Source organism: Pholis gunnellus (genome assembly GCF_910591455.1).
Source record: "Pholis gunnellus genome assembly, chromosome: 9".
NCBI classification, from domain to species: domain Eukaryota; kingdom Metazoa; phylum Chordata; class Actinopteri; order Perciformes; family Pholidae; genus Pholis; species Pholis gunnellus.
The window spans coordinates 18,440,986-18,460,155 of NC_136535.1; the positions used below are offsets into that span (position 1 = coordinate 18,440,986).

Genomic DNA, 19,170 nt, shown 5'->3' on the forward strand with positions numbered 1-19,170 from the left:
ATAAACATAAAATGTAGCCACAAGGCAGAATGAAAGTCATTGTGCATACTTACATCAGCTACTAGGACATTTAATTGAAACGTATTCAGTCATCATTAGCAATATTAGTTCCACCTGTGCTCTTCTTGCTATGAAAGGTTTATGGACACATTGATTGTACTGTAAAGTCTCTTTATGGACAACGTGCCTCATGCAAGAACCAATCCTACAAACAGATTTGTTCTTAAGTAGCTCATAGTGATTTGGGAGGAATTGTCCCATTCACTTATTTTCTCTTAGTTTGAATTTTGTCTCAAATGCAAACACAATCTACAAGTGGTCCAGACCTGTCGTAGGAGTCATGTGCAACTAGTCTGCCGTTATCCAAGTCTGAGTTTTTCATTAATAGATTGTATAATTCATTAACTAAGGTGACTTTTTGTAACCCAGAACAGGATTTGTCATATCAGTCCTTAGAACAGATTTTGTTCAGATAACTTAAACATAAAGGCAATCACACGTCTTGAAACGGGCTGCTGCTGGTAACATTACCGTTAAGTCACTCACGATTACAACATAAACCCACCGCTGCCCCGTGTAAGTTTAATCTCTCAACATTACTACATCGAGAGAATTAATGTGACGGAGCTGTCTGACAACAAATGGCTAAAAGAGGTAAATATATTCATGAAGTGAAACCTTTTTGAATCACAAAAAAACAGTCACTGACCCAACAAATTATTCAAATTTTATTCACAAAAATATGCATGCCTTGATAAAATCAAACTAAGACATTATAAAAGAGGAATGTCAACAACTGACTGTAAGCATGGAAGAAATAAAAACGGTTAAAAAGGCAGTGAAGCATCAGGGTTTAATTGCTAACTAAATACATAAGGCAAAGGTAAAAAGGCACAAGCTGCATTTCAACTGGTTGGCTCCTCAAACTCCCCATATTCACAAAAAAGGACTGACTGACAGATGTGGCGAGACACACCAAATGTTTTGATATGTCTGGTCATCTTCTCCATGTAGTGGTGCATATGTGATTGCACAAGATAAAATAAAAATAAAACATATAAAACGAGCAGAGGTGGTTGTCATATATCCAAGTGTTACTGCCACAATACTCCTCTGCTGTCAGATGCATATCAAATACACAACCGCCATTTGGGAGGCCAGATCTGGTTTAAAGCACAATATTTAAACATTTTACAAATATTACAAGGTACTTCGATTCATTTGCATCATGATTAAAAGCCTGCTATAATGGGAAATAAAAAGTAAATAATCTCACGTTCTTATCTGTAAATGATCTTCCCCTTTGCATCACCGTTTGAACCTCTTAAAGTTACTGTGACTGATAAAATGAACGGCAACGTATGCATAACAGGCAAAATCCCTTCTCAAAAGATAAATGCATACTAGTGATTACAATTCATACATCTTGTCTAGAAGATTTTATGTATTTTAAGTACATTCTAAAGTATTAAAAGATCATCTGAGAGAAGCTGAAGACAGCACCCTTCACACTGCAACAGGAAACGCACAACGCTTCATATATTCACTTAGACACACGCATGATCCGATGTTATTGGCTGTGGTGTTACATCTATAATCCGTTAACCAATTAGATGAAAGTTACAAATAGTGCAAGATGGTAAACTGAATGAGCTTTCAACATTTTCAAAGTAAATATTCATGTTCTCAGTGGAATTATATTGTGTAGACCAAGAGCTGGGGCGCAGTGAGTACCCGTAGCACTCCGAGTGGTCATCCGCTGCTTATAAAGTTATACAGCTGCTTCGATGGACTCATCAATATAAAAGTGAATTTAATAAAAAATAAAAATCTGAAATGAGGATGACTGTTTGCTGCAGACGGGGTAATCGTTGTTGGGTGTGAGACCACGGCTCTAGTGAGGACTGCAGCACACACACATTGTGTAGTACCATTTACAAAATACAGATTGAATTTGCCGAGTGTGTTTACCAACAAAAGCTGCCGAGGTAGTGTTTGCCTCATGATCTTCTGCTACCTGTAGCTCTCATCAACCAGGGTGATGAACACACGTGTAATGTTTATTCATTCAGTCCTGATAAAGTGGTGCTTTTAAAAAAAGGTTTTTATTGTGAGTCTTGTTTTGAGTAGTGAGGCTGAGTCTAAAGCTCTTTAACTCCAGACATCTTGCGAGTAGCGTCCCTTGGTCATCAGTTTCTTGATGTAATCTGTGGCCTGTGTGCGCGTCATGCCTCCCAGCTCTTCTCCTATCTCGTAGAGGGCCGCCTGCACATCATGAGCCATGTTCTTTGCATCCCTAAATCAAGAAAGAGATCGCTTAAGATGTCTAGACGTCTTTGTTTAAGTGTAATTTTCCATATTGTACATTTCTTTGTCTATCTACTGGAGGATTTTTCCCTTTAAATCAAAAATGTTATCATTACTAGCCAGCAATAATGTTCATATCAAACATGGTGGAAGTTATTTGCTATTGATTCATGAATGATGGCAGCATAAACTAATTCTCACTCTTCCACTAGGAGGGGCCAAAGAGAACGTGTTTCCATATTTCAGCATTTGTTTAACCATCCTTTATAATCACATGGTCACAAATTATTAGTGTACGAAAATTCAACAACTCAATTCAGTATTCTTTTAAAATATAAAACACATTAATGTGAAACTTCAGTCTTTTTGAATGCATGTTATTTCATGTAAATCTTTTGCTGGTGAAATGCGTTACTTACCCGCAGACGTAGATATGAGCGTTGTCTGAGTGAATCAGCTTCCAGAGGTGCTCCTTATTCGTCTTCACTAGATGCTGCACGTACACCTTTATTTTGGAAAATGGAAAGAGGAAACACTGTTCATATGAGCATCACATGGTCGAAAAGTTCCACACACACGGACAATAAATAAGTAAAAAAGGGTTTATCAACACACACACACACACACACACGCACACACTAATTATGTCGTGATATTAGATTTTCACCTCACGATTATCATGTAACAATATTGTCACGATATCATCATGTCCATAGAAAAACAAATAATGCTATGAGTCAAATTAAACTTCAAGTGTATTGAAGTGGAGAGAGTCTAGAACCAAAACTGTATATTTAAGGAGTGCTGGATTATTTACCCAATATTATATTATGAGTGTTAACATGATAGCAGTATTTCATTTTTATATATCACAGTTATGGTCAAAACCAGTATACTGTGACATGAATTTGTAATTCAAGTCATTATTTCACAAGTGTCTGAATTAGTTATTCACCAAAACGGTGTTCAGTTACTTCAATAACATGAAGATCATTTTTGGAGGCGTGTTTTTTTACGCGTTTCAGGCAAGAAGAACTTTGAAACGTAGGTCAACATGTCCCAGGACTCCGCCCAAAGTTAAAGTATTCACAACTTTTCGTTTGGCTGCAGTCAGCCACCGCTCTGCTGTGTTTTTCAGTGTAACAACACTAACAACGGTGAGGTAGACGGCCGTACCTTTTGCTCCTGGTCTCTGGAGAAGGCCACATTGAGCTGTGTTAGAACTCCATTCTTCTCTGCGTCCTCCAGCTCCTCCTGGTAGAGATAATCCTCGTTCTTATGTCTGCAGCCGAAATACATCACCGTCTCTCCAACCTCCTTTCCTATAAACAAAACAAAACAAAGAAATGACACAAACATATGTGGAGGTCTTTGCCCTCATCATTCTATACTTGTGGGGACATACGGTTGTGAAAAAAAGGTCAGACAAACAACAACATTCAAAACACACACACAGTGTGTATAAATACCTTGTTGTTTGAGCCAGGCTCTCTCTTGGATGAAGCCCATGAAGGGAGCGATTCCTGTCCCAGGGCCGATCATGATCACTGGGTTGGTGGCCTTGAAGGGCAGGCGGAACTGAGACTTGCGGATGAACATGGGAACGGCGGACTTGTGGCCGTTGTCAGTGACCAGTTTGTTCTTCAGCCAGTTGGTGGCAACTCCCTTGTTGACGCGGCCAGTCGGGGTCTCGTACTCCACCACCACGGCGCAGATGTGGATGCTGTTGGGGTGAACCTACAGAACGCGGTAGAGTTACCAACAGCCCCCTGCTTTAATTCTCAGACCTGAGCAGAACTTTTTTTTTGCTTCTTTGCTGCTAACACCCGTATCAACAACAACAACAAAAAAACATTTGTAAAAGAACAAGTTTGTGACACAAGTTAAAAGGACAGAACTCGGCCCGTCATGGGTGATTTACCAATGAATTACCTTTGAGGAGGAGGCAATAGAATAATAGCGAGCCTGGAGACGAGGCAGCAGCTCACACATGTGGTCAACGGGAGGCCTCAAAGAAGGCATATCCTCCAGGATAGCTAGGATGTTTCTACTGGCGCCCAACACCCAATTCTGGTAGAGAGCCTGCAGAGACACGGCAACAGAAAGACAATCGCATGAAGCACAAGAGGTGGAAAAGGGGCATCAATAACATACAGAGATGAGATGTAACTGCAGATGTGTTTCTATAACATCAACTAGATAATAACATTATTCCAACACCAATTCATCGTTTCCACCTGGCACCGACCTTGCCCTCAGGTGAGGAAGAGGCCATCTTGCGCATGTTCTCCTGGTCTTTGGGGTCGGAGGCGTACTGGGCCAGCTCATAGAGGACGTTGGTGCGAGGGGAGTTTGTGATGTCCAGGTAGTGAGTGAGGGCTGTGCGGTAGGAGGTGGGGCACGGGAAAGGGTGCTTCTTGTTGGACTCCTCTGCAAAATGTCAACATATAAATACAACATCAACACTATAGATCAATTTACTGTTCTAATTAATCTGAGCAGTAAATGCTTTCTACGTTTGTAGAGCTTCCCGTCACCTTGACCGTTATTCATTTCTCGTTTCAACAATGTGTGAAACATAAGGACAGTTAAATGCCATTTTTCTTGTTGTATTACTACACTGTGTGTCTATTAAAAGCAGGCTTTAATTCATTTCATTTTGATTCGAGCTTTGTATTGTGTACGAAGTCATTTATCACGAAGCCCTTACTGTAGTTGTCATGTTCAATAATGTTAATAAACACCGAACAGAAGCTATTAACTATCAATTATGCCACTACAAGTATATTTGATAACCTTCACGACGACAGGAAATGAATGTAATTTATAACAAAAGTCAACAACTTATATTACAGCAATAACACTCGACTGCAGTAATAGAACTCCCATACAATGCATCTGCTGCAAGTCTAGATATCAAGGGAGGCTTTCGTGAGAGGGTTTCAGGGACGAGTCAGTAAAGTCAACGTGCTTCAGGCTTTCAATGCCATACCATCAAGGTTGTTAAGAGAGATAACCGCATCAAGGTCCACTCCAAGGACTTGTCCCAGCTTGTTCACCAATGCAGAGTCATTTGTGGGGAAAACGGCAACGTGGTCTCCCGACTCATATCTGAAATCACAGATGGTGACAAATTCAGACTTTGACCTGTATTCATAAATTAATCATGAGCTTTCTTTTTTTTTTTCATTGAGTCAAAGGGGAGTTAGCTACAGACACATCCAGCCGTTCTCACCTGATCTTGGAGCCCGTTATGTCTAGCTCCAGGTGCATAAGATGTCTATCGCCAGCTTTGTTGAGTCTGCGGTTGACAGTGACTGGGGCCAGGAACGGGTTTTTCGAATCATAGGGCCTGTAAATAAAAGGGAAACACTTGTATGTAAAAAGGCACTTTCAAAAGGGTTGAACATAGAGCTCACAAGAGAGACGTTAACATCTAAAAAAGAAAAGATCTCCAGTGTCCACTAGGGGGCAGAAAGCTACATTTCTTAGAAAGTGAACTCTGGTAAACATGTGGGTGAAATGTGAGCAGTGACTGAGCACAAAGGACTTTCATGATGAATGAGTTCTGGTCGTGAGCAGCATCTTTGCTGAAGTACTTACGGCTTTTGGACCTCAAAACTCTTCAGGCGACCAATCTCTCCCGAGTACACTTTGTTCATGTTGATGTCGGTGTGCTCCTTCAGCTCGTACTGCCGAATGCTGGGAGGGAAAATAACATGTCAGTGTCTTCAGACGACGCAGCACACATACATACATACTGAAATCCTGGTGAAATGAAAAAAAAAATGATGTCAAGATGACAGACTTGTTCTTGTTTTTTAGGATGAAGTATGCCCACTTAAAAAAATATTGTTGGCATTTGTTAATTTCACATACAGATGGGTGGGGTTAATCATAAATCGGATATGTTCCGTTATATAATCAGTCTTAGTCAAGATATGGATGTTTAAAAAAAAAGAACTCCACTCGGGTGGAGTACAATTTTAAAACCAGGCCCATATGAAGCTGATCTGAAAACTAAAGACTCTCAAGGCCTTTATCATCACATCAAATTGTTACAAACTCCGTGATACGTAAAAACAATCAATGTATGTTGACACTTTGTTTATTTGACCAGCTGATCATAATCACAACTCTGATTTTATGTTTTGATCATGGTGCGAATATGATATTGTTTAATATTAAACGTGAGAAGATTTTTGGTTTACATGAGTGATTGTGTAGATGAAATACCAGATTATGTTGAAAATCAAGTATTATTCAAGGAGTATATTTATATTGAAGCATATTTATAACCTTGAAAACTAAATTAAGTATTTTCCAAACATTCAAGACTTTGTACAAAACCTTGTTTTGTATTTTCTTCTCTAAACCTCAGCTGAAGGAACATGGTCAACCTGAAAATAATGCTACCTTATCTTATAAAATAGACCCTATGTGCAAACTAACTTTTATCTAAAGAAGATTTACTTCAGAGCACATAAGTTAGTGCCCTGTCATCATCTGTTTAATGTTCCCGGCTTTAAGACGGTACAAAAAGAGCTGATAAAGAAAGAGGTTTAATGTACAGAACGGGACAAAATATGTTCAGTGAAAAGAAGAAAAACTTGAAAAGGTAAAAATGTCTGTGAATGAACCTTGAATCATCTCCTAAGGCTTCAACTCCAAAGTGCTCACAGACGGCCGGCCAGAACTGCTCTCTCCACGAAACGAAGTCCTCTTCCAGACTGAAAGACAAAACCCAGCCAGTCAGCAGAGAAAGACATGGAAATACAACTTTATTCAACGAATTACACGTCTTATCTAGATATTTACATGTACATTTCACATATACAAGACTCGAGAATGATGGACTCTCTTTTGAAAAAAGGCTACCGTGTACTTACATGTCCACAGCCCGTTATTTGTGCTGCACCGAACACCTTTACACTCTCTTTACCTAGTCATCATTTCCTTTTTGGCACTTACTTGCCATCATCGTCTCCTAAACCGAGGTCAAAGATGCGCTTAGCCCCGAGTTCCTCCAGCCTTTTGTCAACGTATTTTCCCATTGCATTGTAGTGTTCATACGTCTTGTTGCCCAAAGCAAATACCTGGAGACAGAACAGGGCACAGAGACAAACCATCAGTGTGCACGTGGCTTAATCCTAAAGCAAACAAAGAGTTCATCTGAAAATGGAAAAGCACGCGAATGTTTATCAAGTTGTTGTCAGGCAATTAACTCTACTTAAATACAGAATGAAAACAACGTGCCATACTGAATATTGTCTGACAAGAGACCCCGAAAAGATCTCTGTGACTGTAATGTATGTCGTGGCTCAAACACATGACCACAGACAATAGATGAAATACAGCAGAAAGGACGCGATGGTGAATTTCCCACAGTCAAGTTCTTCACTAGAATGAGGCCAGAGGCTCTGCACCCCAACAATGACACAATGACACACACACACACGCACAGAGGGCAAGAATAGCTGCTGAAAAGCTGTAGCTAATGGGGATCTAAATAAACTTAAACAGACAACACACAAAGCCCTTTCTTTCACACAAAGGCCGAGCCAGCTCATGCTAGTGGAGCCTGTACGTCAGCGAGGCAAACGGACATAGCGTGACTCACTAATTAAATGGGTTGTGGTCCAAACTGACACGCAACAGTACCTCTAAGAAAATATCAAAGGGGAATCATTTGCATTGTTATTGCGCAGGCGTTTGGTAGGGAGCTAAACAGAAGCTATTCAGTAAATGTGCACAAACATGGTCACTCATTGTAAGTCTATTACATCAACTGAACTCGTGATTTTAAAATGAATCAATTTAAAGTCAATCAACAGACCATTCATCAGCAACTGTTACAGCACACTATTAATAGTTCAGTGATTTGTAATGCCACATGTTGAATGGTTTCTCAGTTGTGAGCAATAAATGAATTCTGGTCCTGAATTACTGTACATTTAATATTTTGTTTTATTGAGTTTGTTTGATGTGGGCTCGATGATGTCACACTGGGCTCTAGGATATTGTAACGGGCATTTTTCACCGTGTTCTGATGTGGTATGGATCAAACGATTAATTGAGATGAAACTAAAGGATGGATTAATTGACAATTTAAATAACCGTGAGCTGCAGAACAGAGTGTAACACAAGGTTTGTACGGTCACTGGCACCATGCATGCTACTGTCCCCTTTGTGGTGTGTGTTGTGCTTATTAAAGGGATAACCTAATGCCATCACGTTTATGCACCACTAACAACATCATTCCTATACAATCACATTTTATAACAATTTTGACGACTCTCAGAGTTCTTCTGAGCTTGTAAAGTATTAAAAAGACATAATCTGAGCATTAAGACTCACTGTGTAGGTTAGTCCGGAGAGATCTTCGTCATCGTTTTCCTGCAGCCAGTCGTAGAAGTCCTGGGCGTTATCGGTTGGGTCTCCTTCACCATAGGTGGCCATGCAAAATATGGCGAGGGCGTTTTTAATTTCAGACAGACGGGACAGCTCCCCCTGGAACATGATGAGACATAATAATCAGAGGCAGTGAGCTCTGAAGAACTAATCATTTTGAGGAAGTCTTCAATATTTAGCAATGCAATTTAACCGACTGCCTCAAGAGCTGCCCTGTCAGCAAACAAGTTATTACAAAAGACTAACAAATCAAAGTATATCTTTCTTTCAAGCCTATCCTGGTTCTCAAAGCAGTGTTGCCGCACATTCTTGGATGAAGCATGAGGTCGTCATTTTTTGCACTTTGAATAATTGTGACTGAAATAACTTGCTCATCGTGATCCGAGCACACGCTCCTTGCGTGTCTAGTACCGCAGAGTACTCTGGCATTATTATAAACTCTTATTTGGCTCGGTTACAATCTGCCATGGTTTGTGTATTATGTCGTCGTCATCACGGTTACAGATTATAACCCCTGAGGTTTAATGGTTTCTTTGCCAAAGTAACACAGAGAGACCTCTGTTAATTTAAAAAAAAATCAGAAGTCCGAGTGTCTTTCCACTGATGCAAATTACCATTTCATACTCCTCTGGATCGGCAGCCATTCCTTTCATGCCGTAGCGCTGAGCGTCTTTGGACAGTCTGTTGGCGAACTCCTCTCCCGTGCCCGTCTGGGAGCCGTAGAACACGATGATGTTCTTGCCCTGGTCACACATGGACATTGACTTGCATTAGCTCGGGTCGTGTAAAAACGTTCTCCCACAACTACAACAACAAGCTCAATAAATGTACTTTCTCCCACATTGCCATCTAGAGTGGCGGGGAGATGATTTTAGCACAATTCAAACAGCAAAAAAAGACTAAATAACATGTACATCTTATCCATCTGTGCATGTATTTGTAAGAATCCTGAAATACTTTTCCTTGCCTACAGTGTTGCCATGATAATTCATAACAAAGAACAGAGGGTAAATTAAAGGGCACTGTGGACCATTACCATGGTATCTGAACTATTTGCTGCAAAAACCACATGATTCAAAACCACAGTCATTTTCTCAAGGCTGGCTTGTAAACTGTGAAGCATCAAAGTCAAAACTGTGTTTCTACATCTAGAACTGCACACAGTTTTATCACATAAGCAGAGGAGACTATTACAGTCATCGTATAAGTGATGAAATACATGAAGTCAGCATTATATTCTTCATCCACTGAGCAGGAAGAGGTTAACTAAACTTACTAAAACTACTGGGTTCGATCAACACCTGGTGAAGGGCCTCAATACTATTTCAAGTTAAACTATTTCAAGTCCAAATGGCTCACAGTCTCCTTTTAAAACCCTGAGTAATGTTTTGAAACAACAGCAACCAAACTGCTTCTGGAGAACAACTCTATGATGGAAACATGAGACATGAGACATCGAACACAACTGAAGCAGACGTGACAGGAAGCACTAAGTAACATGACTCACTGTTTTCTTCATTTTCTCGATGAAACTGGTCTCTCTTGTGGTGGGTGCTCTGGGGGAAGAAAAACAGATTTGACTTGTTATTAAAGTAATAATTAGGCTAAAAAACCCCACAAAGAGACAACTTCTACCTACTATCAATAACCATGTTCACAATCAGTTGTGGGACATTAAATGGGAGGGACCATCTCAAACCCAGAAATCCTAATCTTTACTGCAAACATGGTTTAATTAAGCTCAACTTCTTTCACCAAAGTTATACATTCCGTGTCCGCAAAGGGTCCGTGTGATGTACATGTTGTGATCTGCGTAGGGTGTCCTTGTAGGCTGTGTGCGGATCTACTGCGCATGTGTGGAACGACGCGTCCTCCAAGCGGACAGTAACAGAAATACTCTACGTCCACCGTGTTCACGTACATGTCCGTTTGGGAGTATAGCCGAGGCTTTAATCGTCTTCTAGGTAAAAGGCTCACAAACAAACAACAGATTAGAACGGGTTGATAAGTCAATATTATCACTGACTTATAGCGAACTGCAGTGTCAAGGCCATATGATCACGTTGATCACAATTGTAAATAATGTTGATGATTCTAAGCAAACTTTCATAAAAGAAAAATGGGAAAAAAAAGTTTTTGTTTTAAGCATGTGAAGGGTTTTGTCTGATGTAACATTTCATTAAATATCATAGATGCAAATAAGTCCACATTGCACCAACTCTTGGGCCATGTGCACTTATTGTCTCGTCATTGTTAGCGTCATTCCTACAACGACAGGGAGTAGCAGAGCAGCGACTCAGCAACCGTACAAGCATGAGTCATACCGACTGTGTGTACAGTAAGCATACCGGTAACATGAGCACATCAAAGGGTGAAGCGGTTGATACGTTGTTATTACCACTGGCTACACCTCATGGAAATTCAAACTCTTGATTCAGGTTCATCCAGGGAGTAATTAACGAACGGAAACAGATCAAAACAACATGTGCACACACACACACACACTGTGAATATCTATTATTGAGCCTAATAAAAGGCAACGCCGCTTCATTCAGCATCAAAGGTCCAGCTGCAATTCTGTCTGCACCGAAAAAATGAATATTACGGCTACACATAACTACAAGCAGAGGTAGAATGTTTTCAGATGTTCCACATCTGAAAGCAACAAAGCTGTAGGAGAGCCTTAAAAGCTGCAAGAAACAGAGACAATGAATGTATTTGCGATATGCGACCTCTGCACACCTCTTTTCTGTGGATGCTTTAGGTTGTAAATGGACTTAATGTGTTTCAGTAGCAGGCATGATGCCCAACGCGTCATAAATATGGGCCCCGGTGGTTAATACGGGCTGCACTCTGAAGCGAGGCGTAAATTCCAGATTACAATTTAAAACAGGCTTTTGCCCCCAAGCTGAGGCATTCCTTAGAGCTTTAGCGGGCTCTTTCTGAGAGGTTATCAGCTGAGAGCTTCAGACTAATCCGCCCCACAGACACTCAAGAGGGAGGATCGTCTGAGCATCAGTAGAAAGATAGTAACGAGAGCTCACAATCTTCAGTATCTTAACAATGTGTCAACAAATGCAAAGCATCTTGAGCTTGTGGGAAATTCAACAAGAAGCGCATACAGCAAAAGATAGGCCTTTTGGATTGATTTCTCCATCTGTGTAACTCTCAATAAAACTAACATTTAATGATATTCTGGGACATGGACGATCATCATCATACTATAAAAAGTCTTTTAATCTCACTAGCGTACAAAGTCTTAATGGGAAGAATATACAGGAAAAAAGCATTCTGACAAACACAAAAACAGATCATAGTTGACGTGCAACTAGTTGCATCCTCATCAATATTATATCAACATTATTTGAAGTAAACAAAGTTGGCTTTGCATATCATACGTTTTTAATGTCAGGATTTCTAAAAACAGAAATAAAGTATTCTGCTGAGACGGTCAGTTCGGCTCTGATAACGCGCACATGGCCTCATCATCTTGAACACCTTTTCCTACTGATGCATTAGTGGTTTTCATTGTTATTGTTTGAACAATCTACAGCTCAGTCCAAATACTTCAGGGCTCATCATCTGTATATGCGGTCAGAATAAACTTTCCATTCATTCCTCCATCCAGCAAGTAAAACCTTTTCAAACAAGCACGCCGAGTAAATTCAGTCTTAATCTGCAAACACTCAAACGTGGAGGTAATCTCACTACGATCAATGACATGCTCTTCATTTTGCAGTCTGACCCCAGTAGAACTAAACAAGCCTGAAGATGTGCAACACAACAGTAACCGACTGCACAAACTGTGTTTGAGGAGCTTGTGGAAAAGAGGGGGGGGGGAAACGAAGACACAATAATCCTATTATGTTTGGAGTAAAACAGATTTGATGACTATCTTTTACATAACTCACTGGGAACATTGTCTTCTTCTTCTTGCCAGTCTGTGCTAGAAACAAGTAAATGACACTGTGGAGAGCTACATTTGGAAACAAGCCACGAGTTACACACTTAACAAATCCCTTACAAGGTGTCAATCACAAACGTACACGCCCTCCTGTGATCTGTGCCATCACACTAAACAGTAGCTGGTGGCAGGAGCAGTGAATCAAACACTACACTCACCTCTCAGCAGCATCTCTCCTGTCCTCTGGCAGGGAGAAGACACAGCCCATGGCATGCAGCCCTGTAGCTCACCACCGGCAAGGCCACGCCGGGAACCGCCACGCTCAAAATCAGAAAGCAGGACGTCAACACTCCAAAACCACTGGAGGAAAAAACAAAACAAAAAAAAAAAAAACAGTCCAGAAAGCGCGGCCCGGACACTCGCAGGTTCAGAAGAGCTGCTTAGCCTTCACCCTCAGAGGCTCCAACACAATCTGAACTCTGCCTCTTCCTGTGCTGCTCTCTGAAACCAGCAGCGTCTGTTCTGCACACACACACCCACACACACACACACACACACACACACACAACTCCACACGCACAACTCCACATGCACAGCCCGACAAGCCCCGTCAGTGTCTGGCAACCGCTGAGGACACAATGGTGGGAAACTGACTTTCCCATAAAACGTAGCCGAGCTGCAGACCCACACACACTTTTGACTCACACAAAAAAAACACACACACACACACACACACACACACAATGAAACACTCTCGGGGCTGAAAATGCCTTCCCTCCTCATCCCCGCCCCCTTTCCTCTCCGGTCTGAAAGGTGTTTGGAACGAAAAAGTCTACAAGGTCCATTCCGAGTATTTGGCCGGTTATCAGAGCAACTCTCTCGGTGGACCATTGAAGGAGGGGAGAGGGGAGAGGGGGTAGATTTTCTGAAGTATCCCCCGCCCTCATCTCACTGGAGGAGAGAGGGGAATGTCATTGCTATGGCAACCTCATTTATCATAAAAGGATTCTATTTGTGACATGGCCTTTCACCAATGGCAGAGCAGCTCAGCCCACACACACACACACTAAAAAGAAAAAACAGGGGAGTGGGGAAAGAAGAATGAAAAAAAAAAAAAAAAAGCAACTCAGGGCAAAGAAAGGGTTGCTTGTCTTTTGCCTCAACTTTCCACCTTTGAGGAGGACCCACAAAAGCAGCTTGGCTCGCCCTCCTCGTTCGCTCTCCAGGGAACTTTCAAAATGGGTTCGGGGCCAAAAACAAAAGCACAGGAAAGACTACGCCCCCTTCATAACGGTTAGGTAATCACTGCTCCCTTTAAGGGGAGGGGACACCAGCTCCATGTTCTCTTCCTGTATTCCCGCCTTCAACAGATGCACACTCTTCCTAAAGGGAAACGTGCTCCACAGGGGTCTCCCTCCACCCCCCCCCACACACACACACACACACACACACACACACACACACACACACACTCGTTCGATCAAACCTCCCGTCTTCACACAAATGGTCAGGATCTCCCCCCCCCCCCCCACTTGGCCTCCAACACTGTCTCCATTCACAGAACCACGCAAGACCTCAGCCACACAGCGAGTGAGGCTGCCGCTGGCCCGAGGCTTTACTCTGGTGACCAAAGGAACTGTGTTGTGGGTGGGGCGGGACTTAAAAAGTGGCCAGTGGAAGGAGGGTCTGCTGAAATGAAGGCAAGCCTCCAAACCCACCACGGAGTGATGAGTAAGCCCGTCGCTATTTTTACTTAATCGCCTGGTTATTTGAGTTTCCCCGAGATCTTCTTTACATTATCGCTAGATTCAGAGAGTGAAATACCATGTGGGTACGTAGTGCTCCGGTGTTATGCCGCCTTACACAGACTCAATACGCAAGACTTCATGGCTTCAAGCCAAGGCAACTTGGCTATAGACACTTTGCACACATATCACCGAGGCTAATGTTGTTAATAAGGCCACTCACACTCACAGAACTACACAACAACTATACCCTGCAGCACACGTCCACAAATCTTGTATTTAATTGTTTTACTGGTGAAGCAATGTGACAAAAAAATAAATACATTTAGTGACATAATAAATGAAGACAGACGTAAAGACAAGACACCGACAATAACATAAAGCAGTTACGATGACGTAGGTAATGACATGATAGGAGTCCGGGGGTATAGATTCAATTAGATTGGGTTACGTAGGGGGGTGTGTGTGTGTGTGTGTGTGTGTGTGTGTGTGTGTGTGTGTGTGTGTGTGTGTGTGTGTGTGTGTGTGTGTGTGTGTGTGTGTGTGTTTGTAAAAGAGGCAACAGTATACATCCGAGTAGTCTATGAGATGTGTGTCAGAAAGACAAAATCTGGCTCTTTGTGCAACCTGTTGCAGCTCTGGCTGTGTCACTGATGGTGTAAAATCATTTTTTGGGAAAATTGAAAAGTGTGAAATCATTTTTAGAGAACTGAGCTGATATCTCTGAGTGGATGTCTGCACACCACCTGGAGGTAAACCTTGACAAACATCTGAGCCGCTCTCCCGTCCGTGACCTCTCCGTCGCCATAGAAAACTCTGTGCTGTCTGATCCTCTGATCCTCACCCAGTAGGTGGTGCAGGTTCTGGTTCAGGCTCTTGTCATCTTGCTCCTACACTACTGTAACTTAAATACTGGATAATGTGTCTGCATGTGCAATCTGACCTCTGCAGCTCATCCAGAATGGAGCAGCCCGGCAGGTCTTCAACCTTCCCAACTTCTCAGACATTACTCCGCTCCTCGGCACGGTCTCCCGGCGGCTGCTTGAACCCGATTCAAGACGCTGGTACTTGTGTATCGGGCTGTGAGTGGCTCAAGCCAAATCCTACATCTAGGCCATTGTTAGACCATACACCCCAGCCCGTCCACTACGCTCTGCTACTGCCACTCGGCTTGCTACTCCCTCACTACGGAGGGACCCTCGGCTCTATTAAGTCACTACTGTTTGCTGTCCTGGCTCCACAATAGTGGAACAAACTCCGTCACAGGCCACAAAAATACAAATAAAAAAAAATGCTGCCTCCCCGGCCCAAGTCTGCTGATTAAACTTTGAAGATAAAATCAAGTGTCCTTCCACATTACCGAACTGTCCTGAACCGCTTTTTCTCTGGATAAGATTGGCAACACAACAGTTTCAGAAGAAGCTATTTAAAATATCAATCAGTGCAGCAGAGCGAGAGGTAAAACATTGTTGCAGTAAACAATTTAAAGGCCTTTGCAAACATTGAATAATTTCGCTGAATAGCCACTCAAACGAATAACAAGGATTGAGGTTGACTCACAACAGCACTGCCGTGAGACATAAAATGAACAATAACACACAATTAAATGGTAATGATTTGTACAATTAATCATCACACTAATGTGTCACGATTGTGACAGCCCTGGTTATGAGTGAAGGGAACAAGCTCCCACGTCAGAGAGAGAGAGAGCGAGGGAGATCAGATACGTTAAGTAACAGAGACGTTGATAAAGAGCAAGGAGAGTGAAACAAAGGTCGCTACTAGTGGAACATTTACAAACTTTAAACCGTGCACTCTCACACACTTGCTTTAGGGTCCATGTAGTGTCAACTAGACACAGACTGACCTAAACTAGACTGCTGGAATGAAATAAGATACAAGCAGATCACTGACGACGCAGACACGCACACACCATTCTTCTTTAAGCCATGCCCAATGACCAAAACATGGCGACTAAAAGAAGAAGTATGTTAAGAATCTGTTAAATCTACACAATCCATAAGATAAATAAAGCATGATCTAAAAGATACGCACTCTTCCTCTTAGCTTAAGGGCTTCAACGTATTCCTTTACCTTGCAGAAGCCTTTGTTGTTTTCCTCTTAAAGATGTAAAGATGTAGACTTTTTTTGTTTATTTATTATGAAAGCCATGGTATACTGGGACGGATACTCACGGCGTGTCGAGCTTCTTGAATTCGGGGATGGGCTCGGGCTTCTTGCGGGACATGAACCAGTAAACAACAATGCCGATGATCAGGGTGAAGAGGAAGAGGTCCAGGTTGCTGAAAAGAGGCTCCTCTTCATCAGCCATGGGCTCGGTGTGGGCGGCGGTCTCAGCGTCCATGTCTGTCATGTTGACCCTCTACAGAGGGACGGGACAAACAGCGTTAGAACCGTCATGTTATAATGACTAAGCCAGCTGTAATTAAACAATCTGCATTCTAAAATCAGTGTCAGTTCAACAAACTGGGGGCTCTGGCATAAAACTGGTTAAAATGCTGCACAGAACCATATGATTGCTAACATATGTGAGCGGTATTCCACATGCCATACTCTACAACGATGGCTTTTGTGCATGCGTTATTGGACAATCGGCTCTATACACACTGTAACATCGTGACGCACTGCTTTTGGACACAAAATGACTTTCTTGTCATGCAGCTCTTTACACACGGAGCACGAAAAGCACATCGTGTTCAGCGCTCTCAAGTGTCAACTTGGTTGAAGGAGTGAAAACAATGGGATCAGGGTTTCTCCCGATTCCTGTAGGCCGGCGAGTCCGCAACTAGATGACAGTTTGATCGACACAGCCGTGAACTCAATACAGCGCTGGCTTGCTCACTGCTTCATTTATTACCGACATATTAAGGAAACCACTTCATCTATGACGCACTGAGGTGCCAAGTAGGTACAGAAGTTACTGCGATACCGGTTTGTGATGCTATTGTCCCATTACTTTCGGGTTTGTACTCGCTAGTTTTGCAATAGCCTCTCATTGTGCCCTTTACCCTGTCTAAAGTATAGCCTGACCAACACTGGATTTTAAAGGAAGATATACATTTAAAAAAAAGGTCTGATAACAATACATTGGCTGATGTTCACATCTGTTTGCTTATGCCCAACTTAGGCCAAACTTAAAACATTTGAGTTATGATCGCTTCAATTTGGTTATCAAAGACCAAGATATGTACTAAAGGGAACATTTTAAATTTGTAAAATAAACCTGCCAGGGCTCGCAGAGCTAAAACTATCTCCACAAAGAAAGGTCCGGCTACACACTGCGTCTTGTTTGTTTTTCTTTAAACCAATTACAATCTAGATTTGAGAGTGCTGCTGTTATTATTGGACAGCGGCCAGCCCAGTATAGAAGAAGAGAGACATTAGACATACAACAAAAGCCCCCCAGCTGGAATCTAACAAGGAACAGAACCGTAACCACTTGTGGTGCATTTGAATTGCATTGTATTCTACTGAAAGGGAGTATTTTGTCCACCACGATTCTATCAACGAGGATAGATTACATATTGTTGTAATAAAAATAAGTCTGATCATCCGGGAGTTAGGGTAATGGCCACAAACACATAAATACACAAAAGAATATGCATAAATCATTTACAGTATCATCGTCTCCTGTCTGTTGTGGTGGAGTATGTTGACTACTTTACACAGTGATCTCCCCACAGAGTCAATTAGCACCTCCTGTCTGAGGTTAAACGTGTCATATATGTATAAAAATAGCAGCAACAACACAAGCAAAATAACTATTTCAACTGTTAAGAACTTAATTACTGATTCTAATTTGTTCTTGTAGATTTCACACACAGTGGTGAAGGATAACAAGCAGTGTCCCGGGTATAGCCACACAAACCCTTAACAAACAGTGTGTATACTGTATACTTCAATGGCTGTTACTATTGGGAGGTTTGAATGACCAATCAAATCAGACATGGACGAGGTTCACAAGAGTTCATCCTAACAATTCCCCCCCGGCTCTTCTTCAGCTTTAAGCAAATGATTACGCAACACTCAGAAATCACGTAAGAGGCACCGGTTTCCCAAAGCGTGCAGGAAAGTTGCACGTGCAATGTAGACACCTGCTTAAATTCGTTAAATTGAGGAATATCCAATTTAGGTAGTTTAGAACAATAACGACGTAGGTGAAGTAAAACGAGGTAGTTTAATAAGATAACCAGCGGTAGAGAGACATCGGGCCCGGACTACTGCCTGGACTAACAACATACACTATGAACAACATGACAGCTCGATGAGGAGACTAACAAGTGTTAACACATAACATGTGCAAAGATTGGAGAACGACTTCCTCCAAGGAGACATATGTTTTCGTAACGAGGAGTCAGCGGTTCTCTTTCGATACTGTTCCACTGACAAACATGAAGTGCAGATTAAGTTTCTAGTTTTGGTGTAAATCTATTCACGCTGCCGCGTAGTTCACACAGACTGTCACAGACTAAAGTCGATGCAGAACCACTAAGATTGGTGAGTTTGGTGCAGTGCTTACCTTCGCCTCCCCTCTTTGTGTCAGGCTCACACTGTGTTCAACACGGAAGGAAACTTTCCGCCATATCGGATCAAACCAACTCAACCCGGGCGGCGGGGGTGGACTGCTGCACGTTTAACGTCAAATAATTTAAATCTAGAGATGGTAAAATGTATTGATACACAGCGGATGTTTGTCTTTTAAAAATACGGTTTATCTATAGATTGTCCGCTTAAGTAAAATGTGCTTATTTACCAATTTCACTTAACACGTGATTAAATGTG

General features: G+C 41.9%; 1 protein-coding gene across 2 annotated transcripts; it reads right to left on the bottom strand.

The window, feature by feature from the left end:
- Positions 1-715: 715 nt before the first annotated feature.
- On the bottom strand, positions 716-18,962 carry porb (P450 (cytochrome) oxidoreductase b). Of its 2 annotated transcripts, XM_079165847.1 has the most exons (16): positions 18,908-18,962; positions 16,563-16,750; positions 10,226-10,274; positions 9,333-9,461; positions 8,665-8,817; positions 7,279-7,403; positions 6,948-7,037; positions 5,911-6,009; positions 5,543-5,659; positions 5,300-5,418; positions 4,556-4,737; positions 4,240-4,389; positions 3,777-4,044; positions 3,484-3,629; positions 2,727-2,812; positions 716-2,296 (listed from the first exon to the last, which is right to left on the bottom strand). In XM_079165847.1, the coding sequence occupies exons 2-16, from the start codon at positions 16,739-16,741 to the stop codon at positions 2,152-2,154; spliced, it is 2,037 nt and encodes a 678-aa protein (XP_079021973.1). In that variant the 5' UTR covers positions 16,742-16,750; positions 18,908-18,962; the 3' UTR covers positions 716-2,151. The 2 variants fall into 2 exon arrangements, with proteins under 2 accessions (XP_079021973.1, XP_079021974.1); XM_079165848.1 differs by lacking the exons at positions 16,563-16,750; positions 18,908-18,962 and adding an exon at positions 12,841-12,922.
- Between the last annotated feature and the right edge of the window lie 208 nt (positions 18,963-19,170).

Excerpts from the sequence above, each read along its gene's own strand:
- porb (XM_079165847.1), bottom strand. The coding sequence starts at position 16,741 with ATGACAGACATGGACGCTGAGACCGCCGCCCACACCGAGCCCATGGCT. Across the intron at positions 5,419-5,542 it reads ATAACGGGCTCCAAGATCAG|ATATGAGTCGGGAGACCACG; the intron begins GTGAGAACGGCT and ends CTGTGATTTCAG. Across the intron at positions 4,045-4,239 it reads CTATTGCCTCCTCCTCAAAG|GTTCACCCCAACAGCATCCA; the intron begins GTAATTCATTGG and ends CGCGTTCTGTAG.